Raw genomic sequence first — 23541 nt, 5'->3', positions numbered from 1 at the left:
GTTTTGTATAGTTTTGGAATAATTAAATAATGCTTTTACAAAAATTTGATTACTCAATCTGTTGTTTTACAATTGTTTATCTAAGGCTTCACACTAATATGTTTTTGTTTGAAAAGGCATTTATTTCTCTGTTTTGGCCTTCAGTCCACACTGAGACAGTGTTTTTGTCACATTCAGTGGATACATTTGAAAATGCAGTTTTCACGTTGTAGTGTTTTCAGTATGGCTGCGTACTCCCTTGCATTTGGGTCCTACCCCACCTCACACCGTGACAGTAACCCATTCAGTCCTAAAGAAGATGGTGGACAATGTTGCATTGCAGTTGTTTTGGCTACTCTCCAGTTAAATTTAAAATAAGAGACTAAGAGATAGGGGGAATTAGGGCTACAATGTGTGTTGGGCCAGATGGTATCAGTTGAAAAAGTCAATTATTCCTGTCCAAAAGTAAGGCCCATCAGCCACTCTGTCTAATGTCCTTAGACTAGTTTTCCCTGCCCCTGCTGTCTCTGTGTGTGTGTCTTCCAGCCCTGTTCAGGCCCTTGTTTTGTCTCTCTCCCTGAGTGTGAGTTGAACTTGTCTTGATCCAGGGAATCCAACGGTATCTCATTTTTGAAAATCAGTCATACGGTTCAAAAGTTACCCCCCTCCCGGCCCACCCCATCCCACCCCCACTGGACCAAATAAGAAATTATTAACAATACAGACAATTAAAAAGGAAATACATACTTGAAATTGAAACATGAATACACAAATAAGATTTCTGTGAAGGACGACATGCCTTCAAAACTCTATCATGACCCACCATAGTGGATTACTACAGCCGTGGACAAAAGTATTGGGAGCGACATACATTTTGTGTTTGCAAAGTTTGCTGGGCCTTGGCATAAAATGACTGCTAACATAATTTCAGTAAGTCATATCATCAGCACAGGGGAAAGTGTGAACTAGTTCTAGTCAGGTGAAATCAGTCATTCTGATTGGATTTCAAGAGCAGATTGACTGATGTAAAAGAGGGGACTATTTGCATATGTTGAAAAATGTTGAGTTGTTTTAGTGTAAAGCTTGTTTCTTTATCTGGTACACGAAATATGGCAATGATAGCGCATGGTTACAAAGTCGCCCCAAGAACTTCAGACAATACATCAAATATAGTTGACCAGTATCCTGCTAGTGTATGGCATGACCAAAACATATGTGTCAGGTCAGCTACATTAACACGACATCTCACACATTTGCTATCTACATTAACCCTTGTGCTGCCTTCGGGTCACATGACCCAAAGGTTCATAACGAACCATCGTTGTGTTTACCCAATTTTACCCAATACAAAAACAAATAAAAATATTTTCTTTTAACCTTCGCAATGTGGGAGGTCTGAGACAGCCCAACGGTTAAAAGAAAATGCTTCACTTTGTTTTTGTATGCGTTAAAGTTGCCGCAATACGACTGATGGGTCAGAATGACCCGAAGATAACACAAGGGTTAAGATAGAATGAGGATATCTTAGCTCTATACCAGTGTAGGCGATGAACAACCTTGAATTGATTTAGACCCAGTCTTGCACAGAAAGTGCTGTTGTTCACTCTTGTTAGAGCTTTAGTCCATACGTCTTCTGAAATTTCAGTTCTGTGTTCCTTTTCACACGCAGTTTTGATCTTGTCTATCTTAACATTATCACGTAGCATAATCATCGAATAGGAATGTGCTGTGGAACCTTTCAACCAAGGAGGAACTTCCAAAAGTGAGTCCACAAGGGACCTATCCAGGAGAGCAGGAAATTGTGAGCTATGGCTCTTAACCCTTGGATCACATGACCCAAAGGTTCATAATGAACCATTGTTGTTTACACAATTACAAAAACAAATAAAAATTATTTTCTTTTAACCTTCGCAATGTGGGGGGTCTGAGACAGCCCAACGGTTAAAAGAAAATGATTCACTTTGTTTTTGTATGCGGTAAAGTTGTCGCAATACGACGGTGGGCATGACCCGAAGATAACACAAGGGTTAACAAATTGGCAAGCTTGAAATTAACAAAATAAGTCAGTTAGTTGAAGGTCATATTTGGAAATCAAGTCATCGAAACTAGAAAATATCCCATTCCTGTAAAGATCACTAAATCTTTGAATCCCTTTCCTATACCATCCTGCAAAGGTATGGTCTAATTTGCCTGACAAAAACGTGTGATTGTTACACAGCGGGCTCTGAGTCAAAAGTGTTCCCCTCGTGTTAGTATGCCATCTAAACTGAGTCCATTTTCTGAGAATGGAGATGACCACCGGGTTAGATGTAAACTGCAACATCTTGACAAAGAATCTAGATCAGACCAGGGCACGTAGAGAGGTCGACATGACCTGCACTCCAATTCGCACAAGTCTGTATCTGGAGATTGCACCCAATGTTATTTTGTGGATGTTTGCTGCCCAGTAATAGCTCCTAAAATTAGGGAGGGCCAACCCACCTACTGCTCTTGATCGCTGGAGTATGTCTTTACCTATCCTAAGAGTCTTACTGTTCCATATGAATCTTGAAATTAATCCATCTGATGGAAAAAGGATTTTGATAAGAAATAGGGAGACATTGAAACAAAAATAGAAACCTTGGTAATATATTCATTTTGACAGTTCACTCTGCCAGCTAAGGTCAAATGTAAGATACCCCACCTTTGTAGGTCTGATTTAAGTTTAACAATATGTGGGCCAAAGTTCCCATCAAAACGATTTGTGAAGGCAGGAGTTATGTTAATGCCCAAATATTTAAAACCTGACCTTGATATATGAAATGGTAAAGCATGATCTGGGATTCTCATCGCTGATTTATTTACAGGTAAATATTTGCCTTTTGATAAAGTTTGTAGCCAGAAATCTGTCCAAAAGAGCGAAACAGTGAAAGTATTTCATTGAGTTCTAACAGTGGGTCTGATATGTAGAGCAACATGTCATCCACATAGTGATATTTTATTTTCCACTCCCCATCTGGGAATACCCTGTATTGAGGGTGTAGATTTTAAAGCAAGGGACAATGGTTCTATTGCTATTGTAAATAAAAGTGGACTAAGTGGGCAACCTTGTCTAGTACCTCTAGACAAGGTCTAGAGGTACTAGACAAGTACCTTGTTTAACATTTAACTGGTTAAATGTTAAACCAAAACCAAATAGTTCCAAAGCAAAAAAAAGGATTCTCCCATTCTACGCGGTCAAATGCTTTTTCCTTCTTGGTACGACATTAGGCGAAGGGCTGTAAAGTACATTTAAAAGACGTTGCACATTAGAAAATAAATACCTCCCTTTGATGAAGCCAGTCTGGACGGTTGAAATCAGGTGTGGCAGGGGTGCCTCCAATCGCATAGCTAACAGTTTAGAGAATATTTTAACATCAGAATTTAACAGCGACACAGGTCGGTATGAACCACATTTAGATGCATCCCTACCAGGTTTCAGCAAAAGTGTAATGGATGCTTCAGTAAGGGAACCTGGTAATTTACCTTGGGACAAGGAGTGGTTAACCATATCTAACAACAGAGGGCTAATTGATTTCTTATAAAAATCTATGGAGAAGCCATCAGGCCCTGGGCCTTTCCGTTTTGCATGACAGCCAGCGGTTGATCTAATTGCTCTTTTTGTCCATCAGAGAGGGTGGGAACTTTATTTTATTGTATTTTATCCTAAACAATCAAGAAAAGTGATATCTTTAAATGATCTGAATTATACAAATTATATGTAATTTTCATGTATTTGTTAATCATTTATTTTTAAAGGATCTGTGGTCAGCTTTCCTGTTGCATCTTCAATTTGAGAAATATGTTTTAGATTTTAGTTGGGCTTTTAGAATAGGCCGATTTAGATTTTAGTTGATGAGCCAGAAGCCGGCACGCCTTTTCATCATATTCATAAAACATCCCACGCCATCGCATAATAAGTTCCTATGTTTCTGAAGATTTATTCTCTTTTTGTAGAGTCATGGGCTTGAAGAAACGGAGCACTTCCTATCTAGATCCAATATTAAATCCATCAACTGTTTTTTTTCTTTCTCTATTCTGATTGCTGTATATGGTATTATTTCCCCTCTACTTTTAGTGTTTCCCAAAGTAATGACGGAGAAACTGAGTCTGTCCAATTAGTTTCCAAAAAACTACTGATGGCTATAGAGATTAAATTGCAGAACATCTCATCTGATAATAATGTAGTATTAAAGCGCCACTGAGGACGACTAGTGTAGATGTGATCGAAAGAGATATGGTCTGATTCTACGATGGTGCCGTATTCAACCTTCTCCAAAGAGTTCATCAGTTTTTTTATCAATAAAAAAGTAATTAATTCTAGAGTATTATTGATGGGCAGGCACGTGCACAGACATTTTGGGGGGCAGGTGCTGAAACCCCAAAAAAGGCAGCCATCGCCAAAATTATTTATGAAATTAAAAATAATAATAATAAATAAATAAAAAAACAAATGATCAAATTGAATAAATAAATGAATGTCAGGCAAAAACTGACAAAACAAGGCCATATTGTATAACCAAATAATATGTAAAATAATAAAAAAAATATTCTAACTTAAAACTTATCAAAACTCTGCTCTGAATGAATTAAAGGATCTTCACAGGAACATCCTTGGTGCCTTCTCTTGTCAAGGTATCAATACATGTGTAGTACACATTTGACCTATAGTATGACTCTACAGAGTCAATCTCAGAACTCACTTGTGATGCACTTGTGCTGTATTGGAAACGCACTGGGACTTTCCGTTTCCTCTCCTGACCAGGCACAACAGTAGGTAAAGGAATGTTGAGAGCCTCTGCCTTTTCTGACACACCTTGAAATATCTCGGCAATCTTCTCAATGCTTGTATTATGTGAATTACACCATCAATTAGCTTGTAGGCTGTGGAGTGGTCCAGGTTTTCTTCCTGCAGAGCGTTTGATGCAAGAGCGGTGACTTCAAATGCTGGGGTGGTGATTTCCATGGAGGATAAATGCGAGGTTAATCGCATTTTAGTAAATTTTTGCATCCCTTAGGGCCAGGTCAGGTGGATTTATTTCACAGATCTCATTGAGGAGCATCATTATAGCTTCCAGATTTCTCTGAAGGGCCTTCAGTGCTTGTTCCCTGCAAGACCAACGGGTATCTGACAGCCTCTTGAGCTCCACAATGTGTCCCTCTGGATGCAGTGACTGCTGCAATCTAACTAAAGCAGCAAGGCGCTTTGAGGAGCCACTGCAAAAGGCATACAGCTTCCCCACAAGGTTAAAGAAGGTCACAAAGTGCTTATTTGACTGAGGCTTCCACCAGGACAAAGTTCAGGCAGTGTGCTTCGCAGTGCACATAGAGGGCCTTCTCATTGAGTGTGCGTATTCTGGCTTGAAGACCTTTGTACATGCCACTCATGTTGGCTGCTCCATCGTAGCCCTGACCATACATGTTTTTCAGCTCCAGACCATTCTTCTACTAGGGAGACTACAGTATTCTCCAGCTCCTGGCCTGTTGTTGTATCAATGTTGCTTCGATAAATCTCTCCTTTATTTGCTTTTGATGTAGATATCGCACTACAAATGACACCTGTTCTTTGTGGGAAACATTGTTGGGCTCATCCAAGAGAATAGAGTACATTTCAGCTTTTTGGATTTCTCTTTGGATCTCCCTCCAAGTACCCAGTGCTGTGATCAGGTCATTTTGGCTTCTATTTGACAGCAGTGACATCTGGGGCTTTTTCTTGGTGACTTTCACTCTTCCAATATTTTCTGTATGCATCTTCAGCACACTGTCATAGCAGGAAAATAGATTCATGAGTTCCAGAAAGTTACCACGGTTGTTACTTGAGTTACTCTCATTATCACTTTGGAATGCTAGTCCCTGCCTTGCGAGATACACTGTGAGATCTATTAACCTGGTCAGTATCTCTCTGTTTGTCTGCCTCTCTTGCTCTCTGGCTTCCACTCCCTTTACATCAAATTAAGTCTGGAGTACCTTTTTTTGTAATTGGTCCACCTCACCATGCTTGTCATGTGGACCTCTGTGACAGAGTGCTGCTTTATGCTGTTTCAAGAGCATTATTCCACTTTCTGATCCCATTTCTCCACTCCTTCTGCTTTTATATCCATCTTCAGGTAGAAAAAGCCAACAACTGAAACAATGCATTGAATCAGAACTTGGGGAATACTCCAGCCACACATTTCCAGAAAACCAATGCTTTTGGAATGACCGCGATTCAGCATTTTGGGGAAGAAAAAAAAATCTGGTTTTACACATCTACACTGCAGCACATAGCAATGTAGCTCTCATTGCACCTGATGTGAAATGCTTCAACATGGGATGGATCTGTAGGATATGGCATGGTGGCTATTTTTGAAATTGCATCCTCACTTTCATCAACAGCTCTTTCCTCCACATACCCTTGCTGTGATGTAAAGGGAGCTGCTGTCACTTCACCCTCTTCTTGACTCATCTCCTCAGGAAACACTGTTTCTGTTGCTGCCCCTGAACATAACTCAGTCCTACACTCTGTCTGTCCTTCCTCATCTGTGATGGGCTCCTCTGGACCAGGTAGGGTTACTGATTCTCCCTCATTTGTTTTACTAGTTGATGGCCTGATCCAAGATAAAAGAGAGCTGCTACCCTGAGCTGCTTGCTGCAGTTCCCTGTCCTTCGGATTTTGGAGTCTCTTTTCTTGGCATAATGCTGCAAATTTTGTAAATGAGATAAATCAATGTTGTGCATAATAATCAAGAATGACTTACATAATCTCTATATAACTGACAACACAGTACACACACTTTTTTTAACTGTTTTCTGACAGAGTTGAAGCATAAGCAGCATTACACTAATAATATACCACAATATACCTCACCAGACTGTCATGTAGCTCAACTTAAGACCTACCTTTCATTTCAATAATTACGATTCTAAAAGAAACAAAACTAGTGAACTTGTCTAATTTGTAGAACAGTAAAACTGCCTTTAAATTCTCTGCCTGCCTGTCTGTCTGTCTGCCTGTATCTCTCTCTCTCTTCATTAAACATGACAAACGTCAGTAAACAGCTGGACAAGGCTTTGAAATCACGGATTTCGTGAGTTTTTCGTTTGTTTATTTTTTAGGAAACCTTGAACCACTTGCAACGTAATGTTTTCAGCTGCGCGAATGTTGTGGTTAATTTATCACCAAACAATGTTGGGGGATTGCACAAACACCGTCATTACCTGTTTGTCTGATGCTGTGGGTCAGAGAAGAAGTAGGCTGCAGCCGTTTGGCCTGGCGCTCAGCACTGCATGAGCACTAAGTGGAGGAGGGAGGGGCGCAGCGGGGGCTTGTGAGCGCCGCGGAGCATGTCGACGAAATTCTCACAAGAACACAAATAAATGCCCCGTCAGATATCACATTTGGGGAGAATTGATGACAGAGTCATTTTTATTCTTTAATATTGATGAATGAAGAAAAAATTGGGCTCTAGCAGAAGGGGCACTTTTCTCATCCAGGGCAAAAGGGCAGATGCTTGGGCACCACTAGGGGTCTATCTGTGCACGTGCTTGGTGATGGGCGTTAGAAAAAAAAGCCATATATAACCATGTACATGTCACGCCTCCCTCCCTCAACAGAACATTTTTTATAAAATCCCAAAAGTTTACAGTGAATATAGAAAAGAAAAATGTCCAGCCTCTCCAGACCATTCCCTTTCTCCGCCAAACTGGCAGAGTGCAGGATTCGTCCCCCTTCTGAACACTTCCAACAATTCACCTCAATCATCTAAACTTTTCTTTCGAGAGCTCCTGAACATCAATGAAACAAATAAACTCCAAACCTAAATCAAGTTCCAGTATTCAGCCATATGAAATAACAGTTAATAAACATGCCCTAATAAAATCCAACAAATCCAAACGTCTTGAAACGCCCAGGGCTAATTTATGATAACGCACTGAGCTAGCCATGGCTGTTACGTTACCCAGCACCATGGAATGGCCAGTGTTCAGTTAATCCTCATGTTCAGGACCAGCAGAAATGTCGGCCTTCCTCTCAATCCTCCGAGTGTAGAACGCCTCACCATCTGATGGTGTCTCGAACATCAGTGTTCCGCCATCATAAGAATCATTCAGAATTGTTTGGGCCTTTATTTGAGTGCAAAATAGTTTTTTGAGCTTTATGTAAAATAAACATTTTACAAGCCGTTCTTCAATTGGTAAAATCTTGTCAGACAGGAGGTAAGAAAGTAACAGCTAGCTGGCGTCAGTTACTTGTAAAATGCATATATAATGTTTAACAGTAAAATCTCAATCTAGCTTGCACCTAAATAAGTTAAAACATATTTGAGTGTGCTAACATTAGCAATAACGTCAGCAAGTTTGAGGTGTATGCATAGGCTAACCATTAAATTAGCAGCACATTTCCCGTATTTAACAATGATTAAACTTACCAGAAAGTGATGCACAGGCACCATCTCGCAGTCTCTTTCTTTCTTTTTTCCTTCCCCTGACTCCTGTTAACTTTTTAAGCCCATTTTAGAAAAGTTGACCTAGCCTACTGTCAAAGTTCGTCAGCCCACTGAGGGAAGGGCACCCACAGCGAGCTTGGGAAGTTGAGTGTGTAGCCTATTTGTTTATGTTTTGTTTGGGGGGGGGGGGGGGGCGGGGGCACCATCGTAACTTTTTGTGAGCATTTAAATACATCTCTTGTTCTGCCTGTTTTGTAATATACGTGTCTAATATTTCTATACTAAAATAATATCGGTATTATAAGAATTATAACTATGATGATTTTTCAGTTGGCTATTTTTTGGTGCCCCCTCAGGAGTTGGTGCCCTATGCACAGCGCGTAGTGAGAGTTACTGGCTACTAGACTACACAAACACCGTTTTTTACGTGATTTAACATAACATTTTGATCAAACGAGTTGCAATAAAGTACTCACATTAAGGAAAGTCAGGACTGCGTTCATAACGTGATATAACATTTTAGTTGACATTGTCCAGGGCCCCTTAGATGTCATGTTGCCCTAATGGTTAATCCGGCCCTGGCAACACTGTTTTCAAAGTACCCTGATTTGGCTAGAAAACCACGGATATGGCAACTGCCTGATTTGAAGCCTTGGCCCTAAGCTCGCATGTGTGTCAGGACGTGTGAGAATTTGGAAAGGGAGACTGTTCATTGGCAGAAGCCCTAGCACTTAGCCAAACATGCATGCATAACATGCATAATAAATCTACTTTTCCATTAAACTATTTCTCAGATTCGTGTACTAAACATTATCAAGAGTCTTTATATGAACTTGTGATTGAATCAGAGTATCAGTTTTTGACCGGCGGATGTGTAAAGCATTATTTTAGCGTTTGCGATAAATATGAAGTTGCCTTCGCACATGGTAACATTTGTAGTGTCTTCCTCCTGTTTGGGACAGATCAAGTCCCGATGTCAATGTTGTAATATTCTGTAATATATTCCTTATTGCTTACCACCCTATAGAAAGATGTATCCTTCACACGTAGGGCTCAAAATCAAGTCAATCGAAGCTACGGTTCATGAGGAGAAGAATTTTGTCGTTTTGGAAATTTCAATATTGTACAGAAAAATCCAATACGTAATAGGTTCTTGAGGCTTTTTTGTTCCTCATGAGAAATAAGGAATATATACTAAATATCAGAATTTTGGGACTGCAAATTTGGGCTGCAAATGGCATAACTTTGAAAATTGACGCGCCACCTATTGTCTCACATAGGCCATGTTTGGTATGGTAGTTACTAATGCTCTGCAGTTTCAACATGACACATTTTACAACTTGCAAAAGTGCATAGGTCACTGATCGTAAAAACGAGATAGCCCCAAACATTGCGGGTAGCCAAAACATGAAGCATACATTGTGAAAAAACAAATAAGTGCCAAAGGCCAAAACCACAAGAGCATGTAGTTAAACAAGTTACAATTAAACAACATGAACCTCAAAAGTGCAAGAGTACCTGTAGAAAAATCAAGCAACAATAATATATTTCGCAGCGAGTACAAGAATTTTAAATCAGTTGCAACTAACCAACAAGAGCAACAAGTCTCTCAATAAGAGTCATTTGTGACCCTGGAGGAAACTAACATCAGGTCCAGCAAATCATTCCTAAGTACCGTTGTACTCCCGGAACAAGTGCGTCTTGAGCATTTTCTTGAAGGTGGGGGGACAGTCAGTGTCTCTGAGGGAGGTGGGGAGTTGATTCCACCATTGGGGGGCCAGACAGGAGAAGAGCTTGTGTTGGGACTGGGCGCTCTTGAGCGGTGGGACCACCAGACGGTTGTCAGAAGAAGACCGTAATAAAATATAATAATAATAGGAAAGCCAACCAAAACAATAGGCTTCCTCCTTCAGGAGGACTCCTAATAATAAAACTAACAATAATAGTTTTCATCTTGATGGAGGAATCCTAATAATAATAAAAATGACAATAACAAGAGGTTCCTAATCATAATAAAGCTATAATTAAGCTATACAAAAAGAATCCAAACAATGTCACTTGCGTCACCGTATGTCCTTGGGTCCAAAGCAATACACCCTACATTTTCAACAACATTCAGTGCCCAGTTCTTGAACAAATTGTGCACACAAATACTTGAACACAGAGACCGAGATTCCTACAATTATTGTTTGTTGTAAACAGACACACATGTAAACACAATGGGGAATACCGAGGTCAGCAAACATTACAGAGGTTGTGTCCATATATCGTACTATATGGACTATTTCCAATTCCCATGCCAGCCCCCATCCAATCACCTGTCCAAGGCCTCTCTGAAGTACTTCCTCTGGACATCAAACTGGAAGATTGTCCTCTCACAGTCAGTGGATGCGTTGTCACTGCCACCGTGCTTCTTCAAAAAGTCATCAAAGCTGTTCTCGGAAGGGTACTTTTTACTGCCCATGAACACCACTGAGAGAGAGAGAGAGAGAGAGAGCGAGAGATTATCACATCTCTACGGCGCAAAGCCACAGCCTGAGGTAAGAGTTCAGGGATAATACTCACTGTGCTCTAGGAAATGGGCGAAGCCTGGTAGGTCATCAGGGTCACTGAAGCTGCCCACCCCTACACACAACGCAGCCGCAGACTAATGCACACAGGTTATGATGTCACATTGGCTGCACAGCATCAATAACAGGTAAACAGCATTTGTATAGGTTATGTCACACTAAATCTGACTGGTCATTACAGTTACCCGTTTCTCTGAGAAGTCTTTTTTCCTTTTTCCTTCCATCTCATCATCCACATTCTCAATGTCACTGTCATTCCCATCATCCTCTTCATCAGAATCCTCCTCTGTCCCCTCTCCAGAGTCATCATTCTGCCCTTCCTCTCCTTCCTCCTCATCATCCTCACATTCTGACTCATCATCCGAGGTCAACACGCCACTAAAGTCGGATATGAGCAGAGCTCGAAACCCATTGGTCAGCTCGATGTACCTATGAAAAGGGGGTCAAATGTTGAATCAGACACCTCAGACCTCAGATCTGGGTCAGAGTTTGGAAGAATGTCCAGTGCCGCTGCTAGCCATTTTGGTGCCCTAAGCATAATTCCTTTATGATGCCCACCCCCGGTTAAACTGGCAATAAAAAATGTTATTACCAAACATATAACTCAATACCAACTAGAGAGGGTACAATTTCTGGGGAAATTTCTGGGGAAATTGTAGTGTGTGCTTGCTTGTGTCGGTTGCAGATGGGTCTGTTAATTAACTAATTTTTACAACTGATATTTCTGTATATTTTATATAAAAATGCCTACTTATTATCTATGAAGATTGCATTGCTTTAAAAGCATGCATTTGTTGCTTCTCATTTACTAATCAAAACACAAAAAGTGAAGTGTAGAATGAAAAGGTTGTCTTCTCATTTCCCCTGCAAGAGGTAATAGTGATAAGCTATAGCAGCCTCAGTTGAAAAGTTGGATCAAACAAAGATATTGGGAAATCCGGTGTAAAAGTTGTTTTAACCCCTATGACTTAAACGTCACCTTAAGTTTTTCCCTTCTAGTGATAAGTTTTTCCCTTCTAGCGTGGTGGGAGTGGCGGCACTGACAAATGTCTCTTGTTCTTCACAGAATATAAATAATAAAATATAGCTGCAAGCAGAGATGCGGGTTCCTCCGCAAAATGGCAAAATATTATAAAGATTTGTACATTGTAGAAGATTGAGATCATCTGAATCATGTCATCTTGAAGCCAATAAGGTTTGACAAACCTTCAGTCAAAATGATATTAGATTTATTGACAAAAAGATATTGAGGCAATGTGGACTTTTATATAAATACACCGCTTTCAGCCATTTTGTATTGCATTTCTTATTCCATTTCACCTATAAAGGTATTCTACACATCTGTAACACATTTCAAGTGGATTGGATCTATGGTTTATGAGGAGAATGGTTTTAAAGGTTGTACAAAATTTGGACAGTACAGCAAAATCTATCATGGTGGACCTTATAGGTCCTTGAGGCTTTTTTGTTCCTCATGAGAAATAAGGCATGTATACCAATTTTCAGGCATTTTGGAGAAATGGGGCGCAGGAGAAATCACGCAAACTTTGGGTGTGGCTAACAGCGCCACCTATGGGCGTACGTGGGCCATTAGCGGTCTGGGAGTATTGAGTGACCTGTTGGGCCAAATTTAAAAAAAATCGGGTGAAGGACTTTTTGAGCTATTGAGCCATTTCATGGAGAAGAAGAAAAATAAGAATACTAACAAAAACAATAGGTTCCCTCCTACGGGAGGAACCCTAATAATAATAATAGAAATACTAACAAAAACAATAGGTTCCCTCCTACCGGAGGAACCCTAATAATAGGAATACTAACAATAACAATAGGTTTCCTCCTACCGGAGGAACCCTAATTAACAAACCTGAATTGCATATATCAACTTATTTAACACCAACATTTTTGGGAACATTTTTCAAAATATCTTTCTGACACACTTGGTTTACAGATTGACTGCTCTTTAAATTGTTGAAACACAATACTGGGCAAAATGTTTACGGTACTCAAAGGCAGCTGTGACTATCAGCATGCACTGTAGCCAAAAATATGTTGGCAATTAAATTGTAACCACTGCGCACACTCTATTCATCAGTGGAATTATAATATGGTATATTATCTATTTAATAGAGATTTTATCTATGGAACTCTGTTGCTCTGATGAATGAGGTAGGCCAGGTTATGCCCGAGATCTTGTCCTGGAACAGATACCCCGGGCTACACTTTCCTGCAGAATATGTATGTCTGCTCTTATTTTGACTCTCATACATGCTTTGTAAATGTGTGCCCCCCTTGTGAAAAGAAATGCCCACCCATTTAATTTGTTCTGGAGCAGTCTGCCCGAGATTAGGAAGGAGGCATTCAACGCAGCTAGAAACATACACTTGTATTGTTAACTTTGTTTCCTTATTTATTTTGCATGTGGAACTTTAGAGAGAATCAGAATAAGAATGGGTTTTATTAGCCATGAAAGTTTGCACAGACAAGGAATTTGCTTTGGCAGGAAGGTGCAAACATTAAACATATAGGAATCAAAAATTTAAATATGAGGACTAACTATACTAAGGGTACATAACTAGCAATACTAAGTGGAATTAGATTAAAATGAACTATACAATAAAATATAAGTTGCAGTAATTTACAAAAAAAAAATACAAATATTAGAAAAAATGGGGATGGGGTAGGTCATGGTTAAGGAATTATCAAAAGGCGCAGGTGTATGTTTTCTGTTACTTTTTAATGATTATTTGTATGTGTGTATATTATGTATATCGATTTATGCAAAAGTTTGACACCACTGGTCAATGTTTGTTACCGTGAATAGTTAAATGAGTAGAAGATGAACTGATCTCCGAAAGGCATATTGGCCTTATTTGATCAGCGTCACAATAGCCTGCCTGGGCCATTTTGTTGTTATAGAAAGCCCCCACCCCCCACGTAGCTAGACAGCCGTTGACAGCAGATTTGAGTCACAAGTACGCGATGGCTTCAATAAATGACATTACATATGCGGATAAATTACGTTTGGTTGGAGGAGTGGATCCTTACGAAATTGATGTTGAAGATATGAGTAAAGACCCATTACATTTAACATTGATTGAATATGGTGACATTTACAATTATCTAATCAACACTTCTTCTGCATATACGGGCCAATCACTGAAGGCTTACGTTAGCTAAGGCCACATGAGATGCAACTTGCTGCTAGACCAGAGAGCAATCTCCAGCTACACTTGTTATGCAAGCAGCAGTCTAGACTTAGTTAGAAGAATAGTTACCATGTGAATGAATAAATTGTAGCCTAATCTGCCATTTGACTCCTAAACAGAACCTGCCACTTCTGACCTAAAACTATTGTGTGCACAAAAGTGACACAACTACTACACAATTTGTGTTCTTATCTCGACACAGGTGAAGCACAGTCAGAAGCTAAGTGCCCCGCCCCTGAAGCCATAGGTGATTGCCCAAGAGGATGGCTTAATCCTGGCTGCCCACTGTACATGCACGGCAGGACTAGGTGCTGACTGTTCAGTGTTGTACATTCTCTTTGTATTCATGTTGTGTGATACATGTTCTTTCAACCCCTGTCATATGTGTTTGCTGGTTGTACTACAAATTGCCCCCCGGGGATAATACGTTTCTCTGTCTACTCTACTCTTGGGGAGACTTGCAGCCATGTTGGAGCGGTTCTTTTTGCAGTGAAGCCAGCTGTAACTCTCCGTGACTCAAAGACGGGGACCCAACAACCAGCTTATTGGCTATTGCCGGGTGGAACCGAACCAAAGTACCTTGAGGTAGAAAAAATTGATTTTCACTCCAAAGTCACAGTCAACCGCAAGCTGGACAAAGCATTGTTAGAAGGAACGTCAACAGAATATAAAGGAAAAAATCTACCTGATGTGTCAGAGCCAACCGATGAGGAGATGGCTTCCTTTTTTAGTCAGTTAAATGCCAATGGTGACAAAGCGGTCTTACTCTCTGTCTAACAGACTATGCTGAGCTCTATGCTCCAGTTACAAATACCAGTACATCCCAGCCCCTGAGTGAGCTATTTGACGAACAGTGTGTATCCATGGCAAATGATGAGTTACTTCTACATTGCAGTGCTATAGAAGTTGACATTACTCAAAGGCAAGCTGACACGATTGAACAGCAGACAAGAGGACAGTCTAAGAGCAAAGTCTGGCACAGATATAGGGCTGGCAGAGTTACAGCCTCACGCATGAAAGCTGTTTGTTGCACACCTCTGGAGAGTCCATCACCAAGTCTCATCAAAAGCATCTGTTACACTCTGAGCACTGGGTTTACAACCAAAGCAACCGCTAGGGGATGCGATCATGAACAGCAGGCACTAAGTTACTATTGTCAGCAGATGATTTCACACGCTAACTTTACAGAGTTGCCTCATATGGGGGCTACATCTGATGGGATGGTTCATTGTGATTGCTGTGGTGATGGTGTAGTGGAAGTGAAATGCCCATTTTGTGCACAAGAATTTAATTTGACAATTTGACGGTTTAGATAAAAGTTTCTGCTAAATGCATAAATGTAAATGTATTATAAACAACAACGTATTCTGCGAAATTCACGGTTAGGTGATGTGTCGCCCTCCACATGTCGCGAAACGGGGAAATGTAAATTTGCCCGTCTTTTAGCCTCCCAAACACACACTATCACCATCCGTGCTCGGCACAAAGATAGTCCAAAGTACTGCTCCTGGGCAGTGCGTTCCCCATTTACGTACTCTTTCATAACATATGGGAGCAGTGGATATGCAGGGTCACCGAGTATGTACACTTGTATGGCCTCTTCATCTTTAATGATTTGCCTTGGAAAGGGAGGGATGTTTCCATTTTTCAAGGACAGTGAAGAGTTTGCAAAAATACGGGCGTCAAGCACACTCCCAGGCCATTTCACTACTATGTCCATGACGGAATATTTATAATCGCAGGTGGCTTGAATGTTTAAAGTAAACCTCCCTTTTCTATTGAGGTAATCAGTAGAATTGGCCGATGGTTGCTTAGTCTCTACATGCGTCCCATCCACAACACCTAGGCACTGAGGGAGGCCATGAGCTTCTTCAAATCCCTGCACAAGTGACTGGACAGCAGCGTCTGTTTTTGTCAGTTTGATATATTTAGGACCCAAGTCAACTTATGGCTCTACACACCTGTCTGATTATTATTGAAATGGCCGATCTAGACAGACCGAATGCGTTTGAAGTTTTACGTAGTCTACCCTCATCAGATAAATAGTATAGGGTGAGGGCAACTTTTTTAACTACACTGACCGGCGACCGCATGATCGTAGTCTGACCTTTTATGGAGGGATGAAGTAACTGCTAAAGAGACAGTAGTGATGAGCGCAACATTCGGAAGTGCTCATTACATTCCTCCGGGAGGACGTCTCAAAGTTTTCCCACCAGACAGCGGTTCACCCTGGTCGGATCCAAAACCGGTGGCGGCAACGTTGGCAGGCAATGTAACTTTGTCTTGGGAGTGAAAGCTTTAGAAGGACTGCTGACCTCCGTGCAGTTCTTTGCCTCTGCTCCTCGATATAAAAAAGTTTAGTTGTGTTTGTAAATACAAACAGGCCAAAAGGGTTTGCATTAACGCATTAATGAGCACTACCTTAAGGTATCTCTTTTTATCACTTCAGAAATCAGAAAATACTGTCAACACTTATAAAAAAACGATTTTCGCCACTTTCTTTGAATAAAATTCCCAATAAAACAGGCTATGAAATATGTATAAACAAACCCCTCAGTAAAATCCTAGACAAAGTAAATAGGAATATAAATAGAAAGTTTGATGTATGTAAGTACTACAGAAGTGGAGATTTCACGCTCAGAGCATGACATAAAACTCATTTTGAGAAAACGGCCTTGTGTTGTAAAATTTTATACAAATGTATTTGAAAGCACTATTTACAGACAAAATATCTCATCAAGACCTTAGCAACAACAACAGACAACATCCCAAACACATTAAAACTGAACCAGCATTGGCCTGAACAGAACTGTAGTAAAATACACCCGCACAGACACACACTGCTACTAAAACTTCCATCCTGGTTTGGTGGTTGTCCATCCTGCTTAACTTTGCCTAGTTAGCCTAACCATTTGTGTTTGCAGCCTAGTTCTCCATGCCTGCTCCATATTTAACCCCCTCATCCACTTCCTGCTTGTGTCTTTTAAGTTTTTTTCTGTGCTCAGACTCGCCTATGTTTAATGCTTTTCCCTACAAAGGTTTTGGACACCGCGCCCATATAACGAGTTGAGGCACTCGTTTGCGTTCTGAGTGCCTCCATGTTGCATTCGCTGCAGCAGGCTGTCACTCGACATGCGGTGGTATACTGAAATAAGCTTCTTCCCCACCTCTCGTGTTAAAATGTTTCCAGCATGGTGGTTATGGCTACCAGGTGTTTCCCCATTCTCCTCTGCCTCCCTGTACCAACACCAGAAGGTATTGCACCTGGTGTGCAAGGGGTTGTCATCAGTGGACATAAAGTGAAGGAGACTTGCCATATTGCTGCCTTCATCCCATCTATTGAACCCTGGTTGTTCAGAATTGCCCCCCTGTAATAACTTTGTAACGTTTTACATTTACTTGCAGTCAGCTTTCCCACACCCTTTCCTCCTAACTCAATTTTCTCAGTGCTGTTCCCATTCGCTTGTGAGCATGATTGATGCACTCCAATGTGAAAATGTCATGCCCAGGGTATGGGTTCAGTGCAACCACCTGCCTAAATGCTGCACTATCCCCATCTGACAGCATCTCAGTGTACCGCACCTGGTGGCGATTCACAGACCTGGCCCACATCCTCTTTGCTGACTCCTGCTCCATTGCCTTACTAGATCCTGCAAAGTTTTTAGCACAGTCATTGTGTGTCTCTCTCCAGCTGTGAAACTCCTGCTATGTTATTTTATTCTCCCGCTCGGCATTGTCCTTCAGGGCACAAGCATGACAATATGAGGATAGGACCTCGTAGTCTATCACCAGTCCTGAAAGGAGATCAATGCACCGACCAATTCCATAGTGAGAGGTGAAGCCTTTTTTCTGACAGGTGCCGTCAAAAGACACGCTGATTTTATTACTGCGTCTGCATCCTCCCTCAGCAACACTGCCACTTCTGGTCAACATCTGCGTAAGCCTGCCTGATCTGCTCCCTGGTCTTGTGAAGTGACTCCAGCCCTCTCTCAATTTGTGCCACTAAAATGAAATGTATAGCGTATCACAAACTGTTCACCTGGTTAAGTTTTGTTGATACAGTACACATGTCTTTTTACTTTGTGGCATGACACACAATAAGAATAACCTCTCTCCCTCGCATCCTTTGTAAGCTGCCTCCATGTCCTATCCAAATCACATACTTATTGTGTGTTATGTTTCTGCCACAAAAGGAAAAATAAATGTGTACTGGTAGGCTACATTATTTAAATAAATCTTTGTTCAATTTGACATCGAAAGGAAAAGTCTGTCCTATAAAAGTAAAACTGACCACATAATACAAAATACTGAATGAAATATTACTTTATTATTTTGTAACCAGATAGATTGAGGCTACAGTGGAGCCAGCAGTAATATAGGGGAGGGGGGAGAAGAATGCGACTCTTCATTAGTTTTTGAAGTTTTCAATAGTGCCACCAATTTTACAGCTAGTGAGAGAGATGCATTTCTTGCTCCCCCATAGCTTAAAGTTTTCTTTATCTAAACCCTGTTTCCAAACTCTCTTGTCATGTATCTGATTTCAGATGAAGTGCAGGAATCCCTAACACCTTAACTATTTTCTTCAGAGCAGCATACCCCATCAATAACTAATGCGCTAAGAGCACCATTCGCACATTCACATCAAACGCGACGTCGTTCCTGGTTCCGTCTTGAAGACAGGTAGATGTGTACACACTTTTGCGGTACCTCTCTCTTTCACACAGACTGCACTCAAGTAGCAAACTGCTGCAGAACCCATGATTCTGCGGATCTATATTTATTTTAAGGCCTGTCCCTATGCAATTAGGACAGATTAACCCACTGACCAGTTCATTCAGACACGCTACATGAACGATCAGCCTCTGCTGTGTGGCGCGTTGGTCACCCGCGCTATCTTCTAACTTTCTGAATGACAATTTACGTTTGGATGCACTTCATTATCTATTTCATTAGTTGGTCTCGTTTGTGTTCTTGCTAGTGATAATTGTTGTTGTCTTTTGAGAGGGTTTTGTCCCCGCTGAAAGCTAAACAAGGGAGTGTCAGAACACGTCACGTGATGCATTTGAACGAATCACATTGTCAAAAATGAACACCAGCCAATGGGATTTCCTTTTGAGGTCTAAACCCTCCTTTATACTTTCACGATTGGTGGTTGATACAAAGGAAATTACCATGTTTGGATCCGATAATACTGTGCAGGAGAAAGCGAGCTTTACAACTATATCATTGATGACATGGTGCAGACAACGGTCGCAGTACTGTACGTTACGTTAGAATGCTAACTTTTGTTGAATTTGTGAGAAATCTGCCGACGCAAAGAGACAAAGTGTACTAAAATAAACACCTTAATGTGTATTTTGGATGTTTGCTTTTAATTAGTTTGAAAATAGACATGTTTTAGAAGCAAAATAGCCCAAAAATCTCAAAATTGACCAGTCCATGATAAAACTATATTTTTGCCTGCCTTGTCTGGCAATCCATGATCAGTAAGCAAACTAACTGTAAACATAGGACGCTCACATGACGTGATGTATTTTAAGTCGCATACTTTGACGTTTGAGTACCTAAAACTCCCGTTTGACCTAGTGCACACGCAAACACAAAAACTGAGTTTTCAGAAGTCTCCACTTTGGCCAGTTTTTAGAAATGATCATTTTCCGTGATAAAAACCTGTGTTTTCGTGTAAATGAAAGCCCAAACCGCGTGAAAATATATGCGTTTTTCCTCCGTGTAAACAAAGTCTGAACCTCCGTGTGAAATAGGAGCTGCTCACGTTACATTACATTTAGTCATTTAGCAGACTTACTGTAAGTACAGGGACATTCCCCCGAGGCAAGTAGGGTGAAGTGCCTTGCCCAAGGACACAACGTCAGTTGGCATGACCCGGAATCGAACTGGCAACCTTCGGATTACTAGCCCGATTCCCTCACCGCTCAGCCACCTGACTCCCATGTTCGTCTCCCATTTCCTGACAGAGCAAGGAAAACAGGCGTGCATTTACTATTCTGATCCTAATTAATGGCCGTGTCTTGATAAAATTGACTATTTGCACTGCCTGCTTTAAAATTGAGTCCAGACACTCAGGCATTTTTTGGGATGCGAGAGATTCGCGATGAATCATGCAGTGGATCAGTGAGTCCGTGCATATCCCCACACATTTATCCCAGGATATGCCTGCATCCCTTATATACCCATCCAGAACTTCAAACAATGCCTCGCCATTTGTGTGCGCTGGAAGAGACCGACAGAAAAGAATGTCCTCCTCGATATGACAATTTTTAAGATATCTGACATGGGTAAGGAGCTGGGCTAGCCCTGCAAACATCAGTTGTTTCATCAAGCTGCAGGGCATAGTACTGGCTTTGCATGATGTTAGCTAGCAATTTCTTCCTAAAGTCGCTTGCCATGTCGGATATCCGGTGGCTAACGGTGTCATTAGACAGGGGGATGTCACCAATCTGCTGGGCAAAACTCTCTCCAAACATGATTTGACATATGTCTTTGGCAGCAGGCACGATCAGCGCCTCAGCAATGGTGTGAGGTTTTCCTAATATTTTTTTTTTTAAACAGACATCTGTTTGACACTTGTGTGTTTGCTGATGTTGCTTTTTTGTTGGGCAAGATAAGTTTAGTTTGAAAACATATAAAGGTTTATTTTTTAATGTTGGTTGTTTGGTCTCCAAATGGCGCCTAAGCTCACATGGCTTCATGCAATCATTAGCCAGCAAGTCTATGCAAATTACACACTGGGGCAGCGGTTCAGAATCTGTTCCAGCCACCGTAAATCCAAATTGAAGATAGCTACCATCATATTTACGTGTTTTAGACTTTTTAGGGGTTGGTGCCAACGTCGTCGCCACAACTCCTTTTTGCATGCGTGACAAACTTATCCATTTTAACTACTAATATGGAAGTATGTCTACAGTCACTGACTTCTGTAAGGTGACTTAAGTGTGACAGTGAGTATAGCCTATATTAGAATACAAGGACAAATAAATTGTTCAAATTTGAAATAAAGGAGAAGCTTATAAGTGATTGGTCCGTGGAAGAACTGCGTCGACATGCGCAGCTCATTCCCCTGTATGTCAGCTACAGTGCGGTCACGGAATGTGCCGCTCCGACTTTCGCCACTCACTGAACATAGACGCAGAGGGGAAATGCAGAAGCAGAGGGAACGCAGTTTGTAATACCTTGAACTACTTGTTTTTGTACTACTTTAAATGCAATAACAAATACACTGTGACAATGGGTGTCAACCTGCCTTTGACCATTCTTGCTCTGATTTAACCCATAGAGTCAAATAACTGTAATTCTATTGGTATTGGCCTTACTTGGTTCATGTTGATACACTGTTCAGTTTCCCTTCTTCCTTTAAACCACAGGGGAACTGTTTTGGTTGTTTGACAAATATTTAACCCCCTACAGTTCTGGTGACCCCGACGTGATATGTTTCGAGCAATTCAGTTACAGTTTGGTAAACCGGCGTCTCAGACCATGGTGCGGTGAGTACGAATTTATAAATGTACATTAATTATGTTCCGCCTGCTTCCGTTGGTACAAGCCTATTACTAGTTTCTGATATTAGCTCCTGCATAAAATGAAGAAAAATGGAATGGGATACTGAAGTAAACAAATGGTTTTAACCTATGGGGAAAAGTTAGCGTTAACCGAACGTTATCTGAATTGAGCAAGAAAGACAAAACTGATTTTACGCTACCTGAAATCATTGAACATTGGAAAACAGTAGGAGTCCATAAAAAGAAAGCAGAAAAGAAACAAATATTGAAGCTTACTGTACATTTCATTGGCAAATGTATTCTCAACTCTGTCCTCAAAGCAGCGAAACCTTTTTGTGCCACAAGGCAATACACCGCTAACAAAAGCAGTAACGAGACCACCCATGATGACTCACATTCTACTGGGTGTTCAGACACAGCCAGTAGAATTGGTGCGCACATTCCCAAACCGCCTTCTACAAAGAACCGTCGTGGCGGTTGGCGACCGAGGTAAACACCAAGCCCCAGCAGCCCATTACTAGACAGTCTAACTTCTGTAAAAGACAAGGACACACCGAAATGCGATGTTGGGATCTTGGAAGAAGTATTCTGCCCACAAGCTTGTTTTATTCAAACAACAAAGTTATATTTTGTCGTGCTTGTCTACGAAGTGGCCACACTGAGTCCAAATGTTGGGATCTGGGAACGGGTAGGCTTCCTCTATTTTACAGGCAGCATACGCTGGGGGATACATCGGGCAAAAATACCTTTGACTCAAGACGTGCAATTCTATCTCTTACATTTACTTAATTCAGTTCCAAGTTGTGAGATTGCTACATTCCTACTGTATTACCCCCTGTATTTAGTCTTTGATGTAGTTCAAAGATTCAGTTGTGGTCAGTGTATTTGTTGCTGCGCCAGTTCCTGTAGCATATGCACAGTGCATATGTTTTGTCCATCCATGGGTTCCTATGTTGGTTTGTGTGGATGAGTATTGGGTATTGTGGATTGGTTGACCACTCCAAACTTAACAATTTTCATTGTTAACCAAGTGCTGTGCTTCAAGTGTGTTCTGCAACAGGACAAGGATTTTAGTAGCAGGAAAATGCTAAACAAGGAACATCTGCGTGCCAATAGACAAAGCTCCTTCCAAGTGATCCTCTGAGAAATAGCCATGATCCAAAAGTGATTCTCTGAACCAAATTCCTCTCTCCTATGGGTGCAGGTTAGCACACGATGAACACTGCAGCTTTTGTTTGTCCTTTTGTGTCCAAGAGGGAGGATTGTAAAGGCCGAAATATGCTTCTGCGTCTCCGTTTACGGTTGGGCGGGCGCACGGATACGGACGGATAGACTTCGTTTATGGTTCTCCGTAGGCTGTGGGTGCTGAAAACAATTCACCGCCAGAAGAGTAAGTGGCGCAACGTTTTTTTGTAAGTCGTCGTGGAGTGTTTATTTATGTAGGTTATCGAGAAGTCGGAGCAAATTTACAAATTAGCCGTTTCATCAATAAAATACGCACATTTTCAGCAACTACACTGCCCATTTCTCGTCACATTTGAATTCAGATGCTGATTTACATGTACTGTTTAGCTGAAATATGAATTGTAAAAACTTACAGCAATGGCGGTCAAAGGATTCTGTTCGTCCTGTTTATCACAGCAACCCCGCCCCTGACGCAAGCGGTTCTTAATACTGACCAATCACAGCCAAGGGGGTCTCCGTAGCTCGCCGAAATTACGACGGATAGTTAGAAAATTCAGGAGGTGCACGTCGAGCTCTCCGGTGCTCTCCGAGGGCTGACGGAGAGCTCGTAGAGGGCGTGCCTCGGAGACGAGGGCATTCCCAT

General features: G+C 41.2%; 1 protein-coding gene across 1 annotated transcript in view; it reads right to left on the bottom strand.

Moving 5' to 3' along the window:
* The window catches only part of LOC136948836 (nardilysin-like), a 67987-nt gene that overhangs the window by 40019 nt on the left and 4427 nt on the right, over positions 1–23541 (bottom strand). The window contains exons 2-4 of the mRNA XM_067242924.1: positions 11176–11419; positions 10986–11067; positions 10739–10892 (exon numbers count right to left, since the gene is read on the bottom strand). Of these exons, the coding sequence (XP_067099025.1) occupies positions 10739–10892; positions 10986–11067; positions 11176–11419 (480 nt within the window). The remainder of the gene's footprint in view (positions 1–10738; positions 10893–10985; positions 11068–11175; positions 11420–23541) is intronic.

This window comes from Osmerus mordax, chromosome 9, assembly GCF_038355195.1.
Source record: "Osmerus mordax isolate fOsmMor3 chromosome 9, fOsmMor3.pri, whole genome shotgun sequence".
NCBI classification, from domain to species: Eukaryota; Metazoa; Chordata; class Actinopteri; order Osmeriformes; family Osmeridae; genus Osmerus; species Osmerus mordax.
Note: the sequence above shows the minus strand (reverse complement) of the source record. Positions and strands in the feature narration are given on the sequence as shown.